General features: G+C 34.3%; 1 protein-coding gene across 1 annotated transcript; it reads left to right on the top strand.

Moving 5' to 3' along the window:
* Window positions 1-1,223: 1,223 nt before the first annotated feature.
* LOC113515894 (probable ATP-dependent RNA helicase DHX34) lies at window positions 1,224-19,304 on the top strand. Its single transcript, XM_052902506.1, has 19 exons — window positions 1,224-1,971; window positions 2,296-2,414; window positions 3,174-3,340; window positions 4,294-4,497; window positions 5,274-5,406; window positions 6,409-6,557; window positions 7,790-7,897; window positions 8,933-9,038; window positions 10,090-10,295; window positions 11,627-11,830; window positions 12,745-12,930; window positions 14,098-14,195; window positions 15,075-15,282; window positions 15,635-15,697; window positions 15,938-16,119; window positions 16,556-16,666; window positions 17,740-17,861; window positions 18,159-18,444; window positions 19,006-19,304. Exons 1-19 carry the CDS (start codon window positions 1,424-1,426, stop codon window positions 19,289-19,291), a joined length of 3,486 nt encoding a protein of 1,161 aa, XP_052758466.1. The 5' UTR covers window positions 1,224-1,423; the 3' UTR covers window positions 19,292-19,304.
* Window positions 19,305-20,943: the final 1,639 nt, after the last annotated feature.

Genomic DNA, 20,943 nt, shown 5'->3' with positions numbered 1-20,943 from the left:
ATCTAATAGATTTTATTTAAATGAATTATGAGCATGTGAATAAGTACGAAGCTATGATGTATGTATTTGAATATTTGATTGTAAGAATGCATCATCTGAGCAAACGGTCTAGTTAAAGAAATATATATGACCAGTTCTTTCTCTTTATTACGGCATGTATTAATTTTCTAATCTAGAATAAATAGAGTTCTAAACATTTTTTTTTTTGAGCTATTAATAGCAATCAGCGTATACTATAAATAACATTAAACAATTTAAAATAAAATAAAATAAAACGTATATTGGAGAGGAGCTGCATAAACTGTCATCTATATATCAACCGTTAACTGTCCTTTGCTGAACATGGACTTCCCCCTTGTCAATAGTTGCCACACTTGGCGGCAGGACTGGCAATCGTAGTTAGGCTTTGGTAATGTTTTAGGGGTAGGGACGCTGTGGCCCATCCCTCGACCGCTAAGTTCTCTTAATCGCCTTTTATTACACCCACGGGGGAAAAAATGTAACCCATTCTATGCAGGGACTACACGACAGGGGAAGCCGTACCCGCCCCAAAATTGTTTGGTGTCTAATCTAGCACTTTTTTAGGCGTTACAAAATACAGTTATATATAGTTTTAATATCTGATATTCGTGTTAAATAAACAGTACAATTCAATATTAAAAAAAAAAAAAACGATATTAATAAGCATTTATCGCAGGTGGAGTCACTGAGGCGTGGAATATCGATACAGTTCCAATATCTATATATTGACTTCTTTTGGAGATTTATGATGAAAAAGGTTATTACCGATTTCGGTTTCGCTCATATTGGTCGCATATATATAAAGATACTGTAATTAAAATATATAGTTATTACTATAAAAAAATCGCACCTTAGACATTTTATTATTGTTACCATTAAAAAAAAAACATATATTAGATATGATAGGAGAGATGAGAGCGAAGAAGTTATTTAAGAGCTGGCACTACTCTTATATTGACGTAACTGGAAAATGCATATATGCTAGTTGGATATATGCAACCACTTAAAATTATTAACACACTAAATTGAATATATTTTCACAGAGTTATAGTTTTTCATAAGCTAATTATATCTGTTTTAAGTATCGATATTAATAGATATCATAAGAAACTTATCTGTTTTTTTTTTATGAATTTTTTAAATAAAATGAACTGGTTGCATATAACTATATATTTCTTTATTTGAAGTGATAATAGTCCTCCCTCTGGCTGGATAAAAAGTAAACAACAGCTGATTTAAATTAAATGATTGTTTAGTGACTATCAAAATTAAAAACATTTTTATTATAATAAAGTTTTATATCTTTATTATTTCTAGTACTAGTGATTGAATGACAGTACACTCTCTAAAGATGTCGGCAAATTATCTAAATTAATATTTAAAATAATTAGAAATATTAAATATGGGGAAAGATTCTAGTCCAACAAGGAATAGTTCTTACAAACGGAAACGCTCTCCTTCGTATGAAGACAAATACAATTCTAGAAAATATCTAAAATCTAGACCTAGCACATCACATTCGGCACTTGAACCCGTAGATTTTAGTTTCACCAATTACAAAAGAGATTTGAATAAAATAATTTTGTATAGCAATGACAGTAATACTGTTGTTAACAACCTTGATGATTTTTGGGTATTTATAAAGAAATATGAAGCCACTTTGAAGAAAGCTGGTAAACCAATATTAGAAACTGAAATAAAAGCAAATGAATTAAATGATGTGGGTGTGCCAATACAATTTTCAAAATTGCATTATATTAATTTTATTACCACAATTAAATATGTGGATATAGTTTCTGATGACTATGAGAGAAGAAAATTAGATAAGCAATTATTTGAAGTATTTTTAAATATCGTTTCTATTTATATAGATTTTAAGAATAAAGAGAAATTTGAAAAACTTAAGAAACTGAGACAGGCACAAAAGGATTTACCCGTGGCAGGTTATAGGTAAGAATTATCATTAAAAATATATGTAACTAATTTTTGGCTGTTATTTTGTATGTATGGATTTCTGAAATAGAAAAACCAATAAAATGGCCCTCTTTTAGATGGTGTATCATGATAAAACATGTACTACTTTTTAAGTTAGACTCGCAGGAATAAATCTGTGAAAAAGGTAATCATGAAAAAAAGTAGGTAATAAATAGGTATTCTTTTATTTTTATTAATAAATGATCTATTACATCAACTATACCTTAAATTTAAAGCATAAAATTTGTTCTCTTTTTCTTCTATTGTATTGAATTGGTATGTATTTTTTTTTATTTTTAGAAATGAAATAGTCTCCGCAGTACAAAATGAGAGAGTTGTGATAGTGGCTGGTGATACGGGCTGTGGAAAGTCAACACAAGTTCCACAATATCTGAATGAGGCTGGCTTTCAGAATATTGGTAAGCCTAATATTGATATTGATTTTAGGACTTTTTAGTAGATACTTACTGGTACATATTAATGGACATATTTAATGGGAGAGGGCTGGGTGAGTATGTAAATGTAAAAGAAGCGTTCTGAAGACATGTCAAAGAGTATATATGTCCCTTTTAAGGGCCCAGGCCTTCTAAAAAAATAATCTTAAATGCTTTGTGTACCAGTCTACTTTACGAATTGACATTTTTCACAATAATTCTTCTAGACTAGTGTCTTCTAGTGGTTATAAGGTATTTGACAAGAAGATCAGATATAATCAAATTAAAGAAAATGTATCAATGAAACTCAACTAAAATAATGGAGTTTAATATGTGTGGGAATTAAATTGTAGAATTTAAATTATGTAAAAATCTCTCATCTATGTTATTTCAGTTCTTTCCTCTTAAATTCTTCTATTTTACCTTATATTTTTATATATAAACAATTATACTGCAAATATTGTGTCTGTTATATTATATTATAAAGAATTAATATTATAAAAAGTAAATTATAAAATCATTAATTCATTCATCATTGAAGTAAATTTTAGAAATTCATTCGCTTATAAAAAGCTACATTATCAGTCAGTAACAAATGCTATATAATATTTTCGAAAATTCTGTCTAACCATGTGAAGCCGGGCCGGATTAATAATTCTACTTAAAACCTTTAAGGTTCTCTCATATGTTCATAATTTCTAATATTAGGCTGAAGTAGTAAATGTCAGTTACATTTTATTACAGCTTGCACACAACCCAGAAGGATAGCTTGCGTTTCTTTATCAAAAAGAGTGGCTTATGAAATGTTATCACAGTTTGAAACCAAGGTTGGATATCAAATTCGGTTTGAGAAGAGCCGCACTGCAGACACAAATATATGTTTCATTACAGAAGGATTGTTACTGAGACAGGTAATATTAATTTAGAAAAAACATAATGTTTTTTAATTGAATGGAGTGAATTCAGAATCGTTAGCAGTATGCAAAATTAAGAATCTATCCATACTATAGAATATATTAGGACAAGAATTTTGTGAATGAAAAATTCGATAATTAAAGATTATGTTCAACATAAAAAAAACCAACATCAAATGTGACAAAAACAAGTAATTTTAATTCAAAAATTAAAATACTAAGTTGATTTTGATAAAATTCTTATGGGACAATATATAAGTATATCCTTTCAGATAAAAAAAAAGAATTTTCCAAATCGCTTTAGAACTATTATGAGGTAACAAATAAAAAAATACAACCAAATTCAGAACCTCCTTCTTTTTAAAGTTGGTTAAAAACTACATAAAATTTTGGGATCTAGGGATCGAGGTAGTTATGGGCACTAACTCAACAGCTGCAAACATTACATCATTATTGGAGACTCAAAATTTTTTGTTGTTATTATTAACCCATGTTGCTTTGATGAAAATGTTCATTTTCAAAATAGAACCTTTCAAAAGATGTCGCTTTAAAAAATGCTAAGAATTTAGCGATCACACATTTTGTTTACTATATTACAGGACCGAATCCCTAACATTGGGACATAGCTAACACATTCGGTTACTTTGTCACCTAAGTTGCAAAATAAATAATTTTCTAGAAGTTTTAAAAGTTCATAGGTGAAGACCTACGTTTATTGATACGACGATGTATTATAGAAGTATAATACATCGTAACAATTCTTGTTGAATTCGCCATGATGGGCTAACTGACCTACTTCATCCTCACCTATCATCCTGGATTAGTGCCCCGCTGGTGTATACCTATAGCACGGATGAGGTAACAATTCCATTATCATCCATTAAAAAAAAACACACACGGTAACTTGGTTAATCTAAATAAATACATAGTATATATATTTTAATTTTCAGATGTCCTCAGAAAATCTACCAAATTATGATGTCATTATTCTGGATGAAATTCACGAGAGGCATTTAATGGGCGATTTTTTATTAGGTGTGCTCAAATGTTTAATACACAGTCGGACTGACATCAAATTAGTACTCATGTCGGCTACTATTAATATAAAATTATTTGAAGATTATTTCTCAGCAGAATCTGCTATAGTTATTCAAGTAAGTGTAATTCTATTTCTTCATGAATCTCGTAATTTGTTTGCCTTTTTTTAAAATTATAATCAGTAACAGGAGGCCTTTCCCATGAGTGGGATACCACAACTAATGAATGAAATGGTATAACGAAGAATTATCATAGTTATGATGGCGCAATTGACATGTTTTCATCTTCACCTGTTATTGTTCGCTAGCTTACACCAATAGCGCAGGTGGGGTTTCTATTTTCATTCGTTGAAAATAAAAACAATACCCTTCCCCTACAAATTGTAGTAGGTATCTTTATAAATAACTCTTCATTGTTAAGGTACTTTACCTTTATTGTTACTTTTATGGATAAAATATGCCTACCTTATGGGGAAAGAGATAGGATGTATGTATATGTCTCTATTTATGATGTCATATGGCTTTTATAGAATATCCTGTAGAATTAAAATTTATCGCTGACGACCCATCTGATGGAAAGTGATAACTGTCGTCTATATCCTTCCTATATGTGTTGTTATTTCTGAGGATTAAAGCGTTATGCCTCTGTGTCCTGTAATTTAAATACCATATTCCACTCTTCAAATCGAAACACAGCCATGCAAACACAACTGCTTGATGGCAGAAACATACATTCATGTTACTACTGGGTACTTCTGTACTGTTGGACATTGGTTTGTTGAGAGGTACCCAGTTATATTACTTTTATATAAGGTCTCTGGTGATGTTAAAAATGTTTGTATCTATAAGGATCATCAATTAATAAAACAAATTGTACCTACTTATTGTTACAGATTCCAGGTCGTCTGTATCCAATAGAGTTACATTACAAACCAATATTCATTGAGGAAAAACCCATTCGGGACGATAGGCTTGATCCTCAACCTTACGTTCAGATTATGCAACTCATTGACAGCAAATATCCAAGTCAGTGTACATTTTTATTATTTTAATTAATTTATAATTGTTGTTGCAAATAAAAAAAAAAAAAAAACACTGTTTTCATTTCGTTAGTATATTCATGTGATTAAAGGTCAAAGAACTGAAGATATTCTGAAAGTGACGTTATTCTATATTGCTTATTTTCTTTGCATTAACTGGATGCTTATTTTTTTAAGATACTCTCTTAGTGGTACAGTAAAGACAGTACGTAGACATTGGGGGGAAAGGGATTGTTAAGAATGAGATTTAACAGCCTTGTTGCTAGCAATACAAGGTGTATTGCTAGCAACTATCAGATTGACTTCCACTCTGTTCCCCCTAGAAAAGAAAACATAGTGGTTAATTCTTGTTTAATCGGTCACTATGGGCCAACTGACTTAACTTCATCCTCACCCTTCACTGGTACCCCGCCAGCGTATACCGATAGCGCAGGCGGGGTTACCATTCTATCTTCATCCATAAAAAAATACATAGACATTTCAAAATGCACTGCCATGCCCACTACCTCTCATGGGTACCATTCTTGAGGACTATGCTGTTATACCTTTGTAACCTGTATATCGTTTACGACCTGATAATTGATATGTCCTAACGACTTTTGTACAAAGTCCTCTATAGTATTATATAGTATTTATTGTGTCTGACTTTCACCATCTACTTTTCTCTCTGTATTTATTCTTTCTTTATTCTTTATTGTACACAAACATACTGTCAAGAGGCGAGTTGTACAAAGGCGAACTTATCTCTAATAAGAGATTTCTTCCAGCAAACCTTTTCAAGTGAATTGAATTGTTATTTAAAAATAAAAATTAGCATTTTTTTTTATTTATGCCAGGTTATCTGTAAGAGATTGCTTTTAGCGATAAGGCTGTCTTTTGTATATGCACATTCTGTATAAATACTCCTTGTATACATCTCAATAAAGTGTGTTTGTGCGCAATAAAGAGTTTATTATTATTGTTCATATTTTTTTAAATATATTTTTAGGTGATGAAAGAGGCGACCTTCTCATATTCATGTCCGGTGTACAAGAGATCACAGCGATATGCGATGCAGCTCAACAGTACGCCGAAAAGACCAAGAACTGGATAGTGTTACCTCTCCATAGTGGTCTATCATTAGCGGATCAAGATAAAGTAAGGGCTCAATTCAATTCAATTTATTCTATAATAATATTGCATTGTGTTAAAAATGAGAAGATTTTTAGCCTGTACAAGTGCAAAATCACAAACATACAACAATTTTACATATTAACAATGTCAAAATAGTATATTCCTTTTTAAAATGCCGGCAGCAGACCTGCAATGCCGCTAGTGTTGTGGGTGATCATGGGCGGCGGTAGTCACTTACTACCATCAGGTGAGCCGCATGCTTGTTTGCCCCCTGTGTTGTAAAAAATAAAAGAAGAAATGGAATTAATTTAAAAAAAGAAAAGAAATCCGTAATACGTAAAAGAAAACTTAGCTTTAGAAACCAGGGGACCTGGTGATTGATGTGATCGTAAGGTGTTCTATTTAATAAAAATGAAAAAAATGTGGGTGATCATGGGCGGTGGTAGTCACTTACCATCAGGAGCTGCATGCTCGCTTGCCCCTGTGTTGTAAAAAAAAAAAACACAAATAAGGTAATAATAATTCGTGGCTCGTGGACATTACACTACATTGATAAAAAGGAATCATTGCTATTTAAATAGAATTTTTCAAGACATTCAATCGATTCGCTATTTCTCAAAATCTCCCTCTTAATCTAATATATTAATTTAATAATTTAGCAAAATTATTATTTTGCACCATCATAAATTAAATTTATAATTAATTTTACTTAAAATTATCAGATTAAACTAGCGATATTCCCGAGTGAATCAGTACATAAATTTATATTTAGTATATAAAATTAGTATATAAAAATACATCCATCCTCGAACCTATCACGTTTATAATAAATAGTACTTGGATTTATCAACCGACTTCAAAGAAGGTTTTCGATTCAGTTGTATTTTTTATGTTTGTTACTTCATAACTCTGTTAGTTATAAACCGATTTAGAAAATTTATTTTTTATCTAAAAGGTTGTTATAAATCTTACAGATTGGTCACATAGAAATTTTATCAAAATCGGTGCAGTAGTTTAGTTTTTAAGGGCAAAGCTATAAACCGAGTTGTGACCATTTTGTGTTACTATGGCACACGCATGAAGGAAAGGAAAGAAAGGAAATTGTTAGTTTATATATATATTTTTTTGTTTTGTTGTTTTTTTATTTTCATTCTTTTATCTCTTTTACTGTGTATTATGTGTATGTTTTTTTACTGTAATTTGTGTGCTGTAAGTAATGTAAATAAATTATCTATCTATCTATCTAATTTTTCTAGGTGTTCGATTATCCGCCAGAAGGTGTAAGGAAATGTATTGTCTCCACAAATATAGCGGAAACCTCAGTCACCATTGATGGCATAAGATTTGTTGTTGATTCTGGAAAGGTAAATTAAGATTTTATTTTTAATCTATACTAATGTTATAAAGAGGAAAATTTTGCTTGTAATGGATGCAACTTCGAAACTACTGAACTGAATTTCAAAATTGTTTCACTTATAGAAAGCTACATTATCAGCGAGTGATATAGGCTATATATTATTTTTGAAAATTTTATCTACCCATGCGAAGACGGGCTGGGTCATTAGTATTTTATAAAATATTTATATTACATATTATGTTTGTAATATTTTTTAACACACTGCTTCACCTTTAAATGGTTGCAGGTTCGATACTTGAATACCACAAACATACAAAGACAGAAGCCGTGAAAGACAAACAAACATCCATACATATTTACAAATATTCAAATTATATATATATATATATATATATATATATATATATATATATATATATATATATATATATAGTCTCCTATTTTTTTTAATAGATGATAATAGAATGGCAACCCCGCCTGCGCTATTGGTATATAGTGGCGGGGCACCACTGTGGGATAACTAAAAATGAAAAACCAGGTAATTTAGCCCATCGTGACGAATTTAACAAGAATTGTTCACGATGGTTTCCAAGGGAACCCCGTGGAGGTCGACCTAATAGGGCATATTGTTAGCATTGGGGCTGTCAAATACCATTGCTAACAATCCTTTTTCCAACAATCCCTTTTCTCCCACCTGTCTTCTATTAGGTTTTTTTTATGGGTGAAAATGGTATGGTAACCCCGCCTGCGCTAACGGGATACGATAGCGGAGCACCAGTGAAGGGTGATAGATGAGAATGAAAACAGGCCAGTTAGCCCATCATGATGAATTCTTTAGGAATTAACCATGATAGTTTCCAGGGGGAACCGCGAGGAGGTCAACCTGGTTGGGTATATTGCTAGCAATGGGATTCTCAGTCTCCATTACTAACAATCCCTTTCCCCCCACTTCTATTAGGTTAGGCAGAAACAATAGAACGCCGAATGTTTCGAATCATTAATATTAGTAATGATGTGTAAAATGATAATTTTAATTTGACAGGCTAAAGAAATGAGTTATGACTCGACAACAAAAATGCAGAGGCTGAAGGAATTCTGGATATCGAAAGCAAGCGCGGATCAGAGGAAAGGGCGCGCCGGAAGGACAGGTAAATATTATTATTTCTGTCAGTTTATGTTTTCATCCTTTTGATTATGAATATACGTACATACATATATAATACGAGCAAATAATTTTTGTTGCCTATACTACTCATGTTAATACTTAAGTACTGTTCGCAGTCGAGCGTAGTTATTCTGGTATGTCTATCACCATTTAGTTCTAGCTGCTAATGTAGGCGGGTTATTCAAAATGAACTTTATTACGATTTGCATAAAGTGAATATTATAATTTAAAAAGAAATTGAAGATTGTTAGTAATAGAAAGTATCGCTTCGTATGTATGACACGAGTCATGAAAATGTCAATGTATTTATCGACTTATCTTAAACGTGTCATATATTCCGATATCGCAGCACGAGGATGGGTCAATAAATAAATACACGGATGACCGCTCGCGCTCGCTTACAAAATCCGCCAAATCTTACGTAAACCGTACCGCGACAATGTGGAATGGCCTTTTTCGAGACGTGTTTACCAGAGGGAGACTTTGTACAATAGTCGATTGCTTGGGTACCTCTGTCCCATTCGTGTTTCAACCGTGAAGCAGCTGTGTTTGCATGGCTGTGTTTCGGTTTGAAGGGTGGCGTGGCGTGGTGTATGGCGTGAATTTACTGGGTACAGAGGAATAACACCTGAGTCCTCAGGAATGGCAACGCATGGGGGGTATCATGGGCGAAACAGTATACTCTGTTATGTCTATAGTACTGCTCATGTCTATAGGCGACGGTTACCACTTTCGATCAGGTGGGCCGTCAGCTTGTTTGCCATTCTAAGTTGTATAAAAAAAATCTATAACCTCGCATCCTTCAAATGTAGCATGAAAAAGTACAAAGCGAGCCAGCACAGTGCAGCCAATCGTTGAAAGTAAATCATTCTCTTTGGTTCGGTTGATTGTATTAATAGACCATATTATCTCTGTGTTCACTCAGGAAGGTCTTATCACATGATGTGCCATTATAAAAAAAAAAAAATCATTATGCAGCTTTATTAAAAATCTTGTATATCTTTAACAAATATTTATTTTAATTTTATACACAGGGCCCGGCGTATGCTATCGCATATATTCCGAGCAACAGTACTCTGATATGGAGCCGTTCAGCACACCCGAAGTATCCAGGGTACCACTGTCCTCTCTTCTCTTGCTAATGAGTTCATTAGGAGTCAACGACGTTAGACGCTTTCCGTTCATCGATACGCCACCAGAGGACGCTGTGGAGAATGCGTTGTTGGAGTTGAAACAACATGTAAGTATTTTTTAGATAAATTAATATGTAAATAGGAGCCATGATCGCCGTTCTGGTTCGTATCTGGCTCAAAGGACATCTCTGGCAATCCAACGCGGAAATGCCGCAAGTGTCATGGGGACCTTTGGGTCGGGTACGGATCATGATTGGGACTGATAATTAATTAATTTTTTTTTTTTGTTATTCTAAGAAGTATATTAGTTTTATTTATATATTATAGATTATGTGAGTAAATAAGTTCTAATTAATTTGTGTATTTATTAATTTTAATTGGTGAATTGATATAAAAACAATATATTTGACATAATAAATTGCAAAAAGAGTGATAATCAAGAATATTAAATTGACAATATCTTTTTGGAAATTTACAACAGCGGCAAAAGAGGGCAAAAGTCTCTGACTACTTCATTTGGGATTGTAGTCATATATTTTTATATATTATTTAATTTCTTAATAGTATGTGTATAGACCATTTTATTGTGTGATTATGAAAAGAAAAACATAAGCATTCGAGATTACAGAGACCAATATTATTAAAAATTATCAATTGCTGTTTCTTAATTGTTAATTCCCTGTTTATTAGTTTACGAGTAGGGGCGGGTAACATGTAGCAATATCTATATATTTTAGTCATAATATTTATATACGGGTTCAATAACTAATATGTTATAAGTCTGGTTGTTGTTCAAAAAGTAATACCAATATTACTTTAATTTTATTAAAAGTCTGTTATCTAAATAACAGACTTTTAACATATTCGAAAATACATATCCGACGAATATGGGCGATGTCGACCTTGTTTCCGCCATCAATGTCAAGATTAACCCAATATACAGTTTTTTTTTGATGGGTTGAAAATGGTATGGTAACACCGCCTGCGCTAACGGGATACGCTGGCGGAGCACCAGTGAAGGGTGATAGATGAGAATGAAAACAGGCCAGTTAGCCCATCATGATAAATTCATCAGGTTTTTCTAAACCTACCGTAAGCACCAGTCTCTCACAAAATTGGTCTTCATATCAAATTGTACCTCAAGTTGTCACTTTATACTACCTTTTGTGAAGAGAAAATAAACCATTCATTCATTCATGATAGTTTCCAGGGAGAACCGCGAAGAGGTCGACCTGGTTGGGTATATTGCTAGCAATGGGATTCTCAGTCTCCATTACTCACAATCCCTTTCCCCCCCTACCCAATATACAGATAACGGATCGTTATCTATGCCTACTCACGAGTTTTATAATAGTGTTTGTGATGTCATCAATATACATGTATACAGACGATATCTATTTGTCAATCTAAGATGTATAAATAAAAATACGTATTCCAGGGTGCTCTGAGTTCAAACGAGAAGATGACGTCACTAGGGAAGGCCCTAGCCAGTTTGCCAATAGAAGTATGTCTGGCCAAAGCGTTAGCTATAGGTGCTGCCACGTTGCCCCCACACAAGCGAGACTCCGCCCTCGCTCTTACGGCAGCGCTAGGTATTCGCTCGATTTATACTACAAGAGCACATAGAGATTTCGAATGTGAGGTAAGTCTATCTTCACGCTATTGAATATCGATTATATAGAAAACTCATGAAATAATATACTTTGTTTTTATATTTTGATTTATGCATGCGCTTTAATTTGTGGCTTTTTAGTCTATATAATTATAAATATATAATAAATCATACTACATTTATAAATGAGTATGTTTGTGAGAATGTGTGGATGGATTAATTCATGCAAAAATGCTATTGAACGAATTTGAATAAAATTTGCTACACGAATAGGCTATAATTTATAATGTAGAATACTGGATTTAATGATTCACGCAAACTGTGCCACGGGATACAGATAGTCTTTACTAATAATGTAAGTATGAAAGTAACTTTGTATTGTTTACTTTTGGCGTCGTAAATGCTCAACCAATCGTCACGACATTTGGCGTGTATCTAGGATGAAGAAGGATATATGTTACTGTATATGTTTTTCAAGTTCTGGTCAAAACATAGCTTTTAATATTTAGGAAATTAATTAATTAATTAAAGATCGTGTCTTACAAAAAAACGACTTCTAATGCGAGAAAACAATTATTTTGTTCTAAGAACTAAACTACGTAACCGATTTTGATGAAATTTCTATGGGATCAATCTGGAAGTATTCCTTTTCAGATAAAATAAGAATTTTTTAATTCGGTTCAGAACTGAGACAGCTAGACGCTAGTGGCGTCAAAGACGTCAATGACAGAGGAGCAGCGAGGTAATGACCATAAAAAAAATACAACAGAATTGAGAACCTTTTTCTGTTTAAAGTCGATTGAAGGAGTAAAGAGGTTTCTTCAAGGACGGCAATGTGCGCGTAAATCCACTGTTATTGCAAGCATTCATAGACTACAGTAACCGCTTATGCTAAACAAGTATATGTTTTTCTTTTATACCAGAAAATATATATTTATTTTAAGAATGCGCGTAAGCCCGATGAGTCGGATCATGGCGACCCAATAACCCTACTGTCACTTTACTGCGCGTGGCTGAGCGTGAAGGCGGAGGGGCGGGGCGGTCGCGCCTGGTGCAAGAGGAGAGGCATCGAGGAGCAGCGCTTGTACGAACTGACCAAGCTGGCTGCGCAGTTGAGGAGTTTGCTGCAGGTGAGGGCACAAACAGGGCCGGTTTTAGCCTATAGGCCAAGATCTTGCTGCTGATTTCTGTAAATGTAAAGCTTTTTAATAAATTTAACGCAGTGTATGACGACCCCTCACTAGATGGAGTGACGACCGGAAATGTATTGCAGGGAGTCAGTGGTTGCAGGTGGCTCAGGACCGTTCTTAATTGCAGTCTATGGGGGAGGTTTACGTCCAGCAGTGGATGGATAATGGGTGAAATTATGATGATAAAATCTTTTTAATGAAATTTTGTTTAAATGAAATTTATATGAAAATTATATTATAATAGACTAGAGTTGCCTACTCTCAGCAGCAACCTACTAATATGGTAATATTACATGTGTGTGTACATTGTCAGTGTGTAAAGAAAATCCTATTATGATGCGTAATAATAGTTGTTAGTTTAATTAACGGATGTTATAATGGAGTTTTTTAATCTATCTCTGTCTTCACCTCTTAACTCTGACTCACACTGAAATGCAACAGTTGTGTTTGTATGGTTAGTGTTTCCGTTTGAAGTAGGATATGCCGTGGGGAAAGGGGTTGTTAGCAATGGAATTTGACAGTCCTATTGCTAGCAATATGCCCTATTAGGTCGACCTTCACGTGGTTCCCCCTGGAAACCATTGTGAATAATTCTTGTTGAATTCGTCACGATGAGTTAACTGGCCTGCTTCATCCTCACCTATCACCCTTCACTGGTGCCCCGCCAGCGTATCCCGTTAGCGCAGGTGGGATTACCATTCCATTTTCACCTATCAAAAAAAAAGTAAGATATGCCAATGAGTTTACAGAGTACGGAGTAGGTATGACGCCTTAGTCTGGGGATAGGGGCTGTTAGTAATGGTTTCTAACTAATATTGCTGGCAATGGGCAAATTATCAGGTCGACCTCAATGCGGATCCCCCTGAAAACCATTGTGTTTAATTCTTGTTGAATTCTTCACGATGAGTCATCTGGCCTGCCTATACCTGTAACGTAGGCGGGGTTACCATTTCATTTTCACACATTAAACAAAACACCTTAGTTTTCTCCATAGGTGTCTCCATATTGTATGTGATCTCCATGGTGCAGTTCAAATTTATAGGCGACGGTCACTATTTCTCATCATAAAAGAGACTAATTTTCAATTCATGTTTCTTTGGGATACAGGATAATAATTTGATGGAAACCGTAGAACCAGAGACCATGTCGTCGACAGAGAGGGCGCTACGTCATGGCCAGTTAAAACAATTGAAGGACATGAGAAGGTAAAATTCGAGTATAATATTTTTATGATAATTCAATTTTTTTTTTATAAATAATTTAGTCTTCGTATAAGAGTTATAGTTATGTTGTTTATATACTCCAAACATCGCAAGTTCGAATCTGGCTAAATCTTATATATAAAATTCTCGTGTCACGGTGTTTGTTACCAAACTCCTCCGAAACGGCTTTACCGATTTTTATGAAATTTTGTGTGCATATTGGGTAGGTCTGAGAATCGGCCAACATCTATTTTTCATACCCCTCAATGATAAGGGTGACCTTCCCCAAAAAAATATTTTTTTAATTTTTTGACAAATTTTTCCATTTTTATTTTATTATGATTTAGCATTGAAAAATACACACAACCTCAAATTTTCACCATTTTACGATCAACCCCTGTATTTTAATTGCGCCTTTTATATTTCGCAATAAGTGGTAAAACAACGTTTCCGGGGTCAGCTAGTTTATATATAAAATTAGCTAATCTGGCAAACATTGATTCTAACTTTCATCTACTGGGTGCCATTTTTTAAAATTTCTTATTTTCAAATTCTTATTGGGAAAAGTTGCTTATAGGGAAAAAAGGAGTATATAAATACTTACCGTCTGAAAAATATTTTTACTTATTTCCTTTACTAAGCTGAGTAGAGTAAATAAAACATAAAGAATGTTGCTTATAAATAGATTCCTTAAATAGAGCGTTCACTGTATAATTTATCCCGTTTGCTCCCGGCATGGAATAGGCCATCCCTTTCTTTCCCGTGGGTGTCGTAAGAGGCGACTAAGGGAGGGCGAGGGATGGACAGCAGCGTCCCTCTTAATTCAATAATTTATATAGTAATGTAATAATCAAGAGATAAATATACTTTTTACATTTCCAGACAGTACAAACAAAAGGCAGCGGAGGAGTCGAAACGTAAAAAACGCCTTAAAGTTGACTCTTGGGAGATTATAGATGAGAGAGACAACGAGAGTGATGCCATAGACATCCGGGACATAGAGTTCCGGATGACAAACGACGCCGCTCGGATCCGGGCACTTATATCCGGGTCGAGCGCATCTAGTGGACGCGATCTTGTTATGTTGAAGGTATTTGAAAACTGTGTAATAATTTATTTTTTATTATATATTTTTTTTATTTTGTCAGATATTGGAAGAATCTATGTAGGAGTCTTATGCTATGTTATTGTGGCATTTCTAATTAATTTTGGTGATAAATATATCACCAAAATTTACTGAAACTGACTGCCATGAGGAACAGTCCTAAGCCAGTTGCATACACTGGCTTCCATTTTTTTATTTCCATGCATATATACAATGCATTTCAGGTTGTCGCTCCATCTAGTGGGGGATTGTCTTACACTGCGTTTGCCTATACGGAGTCGCCGCTTAAGAACCGCTCTTAAAAAACTTAAAGACTATTATATTTGTTTCATTTCAGGTGGTTTTATGTCGAGCACTATATCCTCAAATAGCAGTGGCTGATGAGTTTAACTATTGCAAGGTAAAGTGAGCTTTGTCGTTATAATTATAAGAACTATTCTATGATTATAGATATTAGTTTAACAACTTGTTAATAAGAGTGGGCTTTTCTCGAAAAGATATCTCTTTCGGCCAAACCAATAATTTACTTTCATAAAGCCCCTCTATAATAGTTTTTGTTATACATCTTCCATGTACAGGCAGCGATCAGTTCAGATTTTATTATGTGTATTGATTTATCTATAATAATCGTCTTTTATAGTCGAATGCGGAGCAGCTGTATCACACTTGGAGCAAACCTTTCGTGTTCCTCCATCCCACATCGTTCTTCGGGAAGCAGCCGAAAGTGCTGCAACTCACAGAAGCGGATATTCAGACAGACATACCGGCCGGATACAAGAGTAAATTGCCGCTGTCCAATAGACATCAAATACTGTGTTATTTGTAAGTGAATATGTATATAAATTTTATTGTCTTCTTGCTTTAGCGATTTGAAATGGCAGACAAGCTTATTATGAAAAAATATTATGATTAATCTGTCTATTTCTTTGCCGTTCCAAATTATATTTATTTTATTTTTATTTATTTTATTTTTATTTTATTTATTAGGCGCACTTAACAAAAGTTTACAAATAGAAACTTAAATTATAACATGCAAGTACATTAATGTATTGATCAGGTAAACTTGCCACAACATGTGCACACAGCATGATCCAATAATAAATGCGACTGCAACAAAGCCATTAGTTTGCAACTATTAGTGAAAAAAATTAAACATAAAAAGAAACATAAACATAAAAAAAGTTAAATAAAAAACGAAACAAAATTATATAAGAAATTTCTAAATATTACATTATTAAAAAAATATATATATTTGCAGATCGCTGTTGGAGACAACAAAACCGTACATAGTAAATTCAATGAGGATGCCCGCGGCGCAGACTTTGTTACTTCTAGCACATTCCATCGACACCAATATGGGTTTTACAAGGTATTGTCATTTTGTAATCAATTTACAACGAACACAAAATTGTAGGTACGTCAGATATTTTATTATTACCTCTCACAATGCTGATGTACGTAATTAGGTATTATATTTGTGTATTATATATAATATATATCTATCTATTTATATGTAATTACTTATATGTATTTTTATTTATTTATTTATACCTATTGGTTTTTTCAATTGTAAAGACATTTTATTTATTTATTTTTAACTATAACATTTAAGTCGATTGGTACACATATATGACTGTAACTACTAATGAACTGTCAATTTTCTCATATTAGGTTTGCTGGAAGAAATCTCTATTGGAGATAAGCTCGCCTTTGTACACTATTATGTTTGTTTTTACATTTTAATAACCGTTTGAGTACAATAAAGAATATTTTTGTAAGTCTATTATATGGGACTACAGTCCCGGCATATAATCGATCACCTCTTCCTTTCCCATTAGAGTTTTAATAGGCGACTAAGGGAATTTAACAGTCGAGAGATAGGCAGCAGTACTTCTTAAAGCATTTTTTTATACAACTTAGAATGGCAAACAAGCTGACGGTCCTCCGATGGAAAGTGGTAATCGTCGCCTATGGGGACATGTTTAGCAGTGGAAAGTTAACCATGGACATAACATGAAGGTAAACTGTTTCGCCCATGATATTTTATGCGTTGCCATTCTTGAGGATTCAGATGTTATTCCTCTGTACCCAGTAAATTCACGCCATATCCCACCCTTCAAACCGAAACATAGACATGCAAACACAACTGCTGTGTTTCACGGTAGAAACACGAATGGGACAGAGGCGTGCAATCGACTTTTGTACAAAGAAATAACCTCTGGTTACATTTACAAAAACCTGACTGTAGTTGCATGGGTGAAGCGTGACAAAATCTCCCTTATGTCTTCATGGTTTAGCAGTGGAAAGTTAACATGATATGATAATGAAGGTTAAAGCTAACTCATCAATATTTTAGTGGGTTACAGTCCCCTTCTCTGACATGTGCTTGTTTTCATACAGAGAAATAATGTTAAAATTATTGATAAGTATGTTCTACCATAGGATCGTGTGCGACTCATGGCTGCTATTGGAGTTTCCATATCCAGAAACGGGATTGAATCTGTTATTGAAAGCGTCCAAACTGCGACAAAGATGGGAGGCACTTATCAATCGACGACTTGCAGGTTGGTACAATGTTATTTTTAGATGTTTCTGTTTTATTGCCTTTAAATAAAAAATATGTAAAATAATTCACTCTCTATCTACTGTTAGTTTTAGTATAAACTTATATATATCTAGTAATGTTTATGAATAATAAAAAAGTCACTAGGTCATATACAAATATCAAATATCAATTATAAATAATTAGAAAATATCGAATTGAGATTTGACAAACATGTCAAATTGACATGATCGCAAAATATTCAAAAACTTTTTAATAAGTAAAATATAAATTTTTAAATAGTTTTTTTTTTTATTAGATGCAAACCCGAACAAATCAGTTGAAAACGAACTTCAGAAGCAGACCTCGAAGCTGCCTTACGAAGAGTTACAACATCAATTGTCCTGCGATATAAGCTCTTATATGACTAGCGAAGTGTACTACACAATAAAAAGGCTACTGCCTGGTGATCTGAAGGTGATATACTGCGGGGCTGATGAGGCACACCCGAATGTGGACCCTAATCCGTTCGAGGAAGGCTTCGAATGCCGCCCTCACGAGAAGAAAGGAGGGGTTTATGTCACTGATAATATCGTTTATAATTGGTCAGTATTAAAAACTATTATTTAAAACTACAGTCCTATTAATATGAAAGTTTGAAAGATGTTCGTATGTTTATATGTTAAATGGCTGAACGGATTTGATAGAAATTTGGTACACAGGTAGGTTTTTTAATGGATGATAATGAAATGGTAACCCCGCTTGCGTGGTAACGGCATACCAGCTGGCAAGGCATTAGTGTAGGATGATTTGTGATACTTAGCGTTACTTAGCACATAGTGATAAATTCATTTGGAATTGATCACGACGGTTTCCAGGGGGAACCGCGAGGAGGTCAACCTGACAGGGTATATTGCTGGTAATGGCTTTACTAATTCCCATTATTAATACTCCCTTCTCCCTTCACATGGATAGGTTTTTTTAATGGATAGACATTTGTTGCTCTTTAACGCAAAAACTACTGAACGGATTTGAATGAAATTTGGGACTCCAGGTAAGTTATATCGTAATTTAGCACATATATAAAGGATACTTTATATACTGACTCAGACGGGTAAAGTCATAGGATATAGCTAGTAAATTAATGTTTATTTTTATTTTCTCAGCGTGGTGGATACAGATTGGAGTTACAACGTATACCAAGAAACGTACAGCCTCACTTGGTCGTGTCCAGACTGTAATATAGCATTATGTTTCTCGCCTCTAGAAAGACTGCAGCATAAGCAGTTCACATGCTCTTCTAGAACGATCAAGCAGGAGCCGGAACCGTCTCGAGCGCCAAGGGAAAATAAACCCAATGCCAAAGAATTCAAATGCGATATTTGCAATGATACACTGTACATGACACCCGTTGAAATATTAAGACACAAGAAAAATTGTAAAATGAAATAAAGAATTTTATTTAGCCGTTACTTTATTTTTTTCTGTTTTATTAATACATAGAAAATGATAAAAGACGTCGTCATAACCATAAAAAAGAGCATATTCTGTTTTAAAAGGCCAGCAGAACACCTGCATTACCTCTGGTGTAACGAGTGATCATGGGCGGAGGTAGTCACATACCATCAGGTGATCTGTATACTCATTTGCGGCCTGTGTTAAAATAAAATCATACATACTTTCAGGTTGATATTCATACAAATTTTATTGTCTTTTTTATAATTTTAATTATTACAATATACAATTTAAGAGCGTAAGACAATAGCATTACTTTGTCAGTTGCAAAGGAAATTATCAAAATTGGTACTAGTATTAACTTTAGGGAGCAGTTGGAGGGAGGGATTGTTGTTAATGGAGGAAAAGTCCCACTACTTAATGGGTGATAATGGATTGGTAGCAGGGGGAAAAGGATTGTTAGCAATGGAGTTTGACAGCCCCATTGCTAGCAATATGTTCTATCAGGTCAACCTCTGCGTGGTTCCCCTTGGAAACCATCGTGAACAATTCTCGTTGAATTCGTCACGATGGGCTAACTGACCTGTTTCATCCTCGTCTATCATCCTTCACTGGCCCTATCAGCGTATACCGATAGCGCGGGTGGGGTTACTATTTCATTATCACCTATAAAAAAGGTGAAGATGAAATTACACCAGTTGGCTTCATCGTTACGAATTCACAAGGAATTAAATATGATGGTTTCTTGGGGAGTAATTGCGAGGAGGTCGACCTACCCCATTACTAAATCTTTCCTTTCAATCCCACTACTAGTAATATACCCTATTAGGTCGACTTCCACAAGCTTCTCTCGGGGGGAGACCATCGTGGTTAATTCCTAGTAAAGTCGCTGCGATGCCAGTTGGTTGGACCAACTAGCCTGCTTTCATATTCACGTATCATCTTTCACCGGTGCCCTGTCAGTTTCTATCGAGGGTGTAGGTGGGCTTACCATTCAATCTTCACCGATTAAATAACAAACATAAAAAAATATAACCGAATCGAGAAGTTCCATCTTTCTGAAATCAATTGAGAAAAGACGGGGCGCTATACGTTTAATATGATCAGTAAGGTATCGCAACAAGAGGCGCTGTCAAAAACTGGCCTGTTCCAGTGCCGTCAAAGGCCAGTCCTGATTGGTACACAATTAGCAAAGCTATCAAGGTACTGAATGGTTGACGGGTGAGCAGCTTCCCCTTTAAAAATATCATCGAAGCCTAACCCAAGTATAGTAACTACAAAACCCCCCTTATGGGGAGGCCTATTTTCAGCTGTGGATCAAGATTAAAATACCAAGTTTTATATTGTTGTAAAATATCTATATACCTGATTGTTTCGATGTTTATACCTATAAAATTGTCTCACAACCTTGTCCTTCAAGATGTCTAAATAGTGGGGGCTACAATTTACCAATTATGTGTAATTATGTTTGTCCGTGTGTTGACCTCGCTTTGAAACAATGTCGGCCAATTTGGTTGTCTACGCCCGGAAGCATGTGTCCGATGCGATGTGAAAATTACCTACTAGACAATTTCGGGTTGCACACAGGGTTGCCATATGCCGAATTTGATTTTTACCCAAACATTAAATATTTTTTCTCCAAGTTGATA

This window comes from Galleria mellonella, unplaced genomic scaffold (assembly GCF_026898425.1).
Source record: "Galleria mellonella isolate WM207_F2 unplaced genomic scaffold, CSIRO_AGI_GalMel_v1 utg905, whole genome shotgun sequence".
Lineage (NCBI taxonomy): Eukaryota > Metazoa > Arthropoda > Insecta > Lepidoptera > Pyralidae > Galleria > Galleria mellonella.
This window is presented reverse-complemented; position numbering and strand designations above follow the sequence as displayed.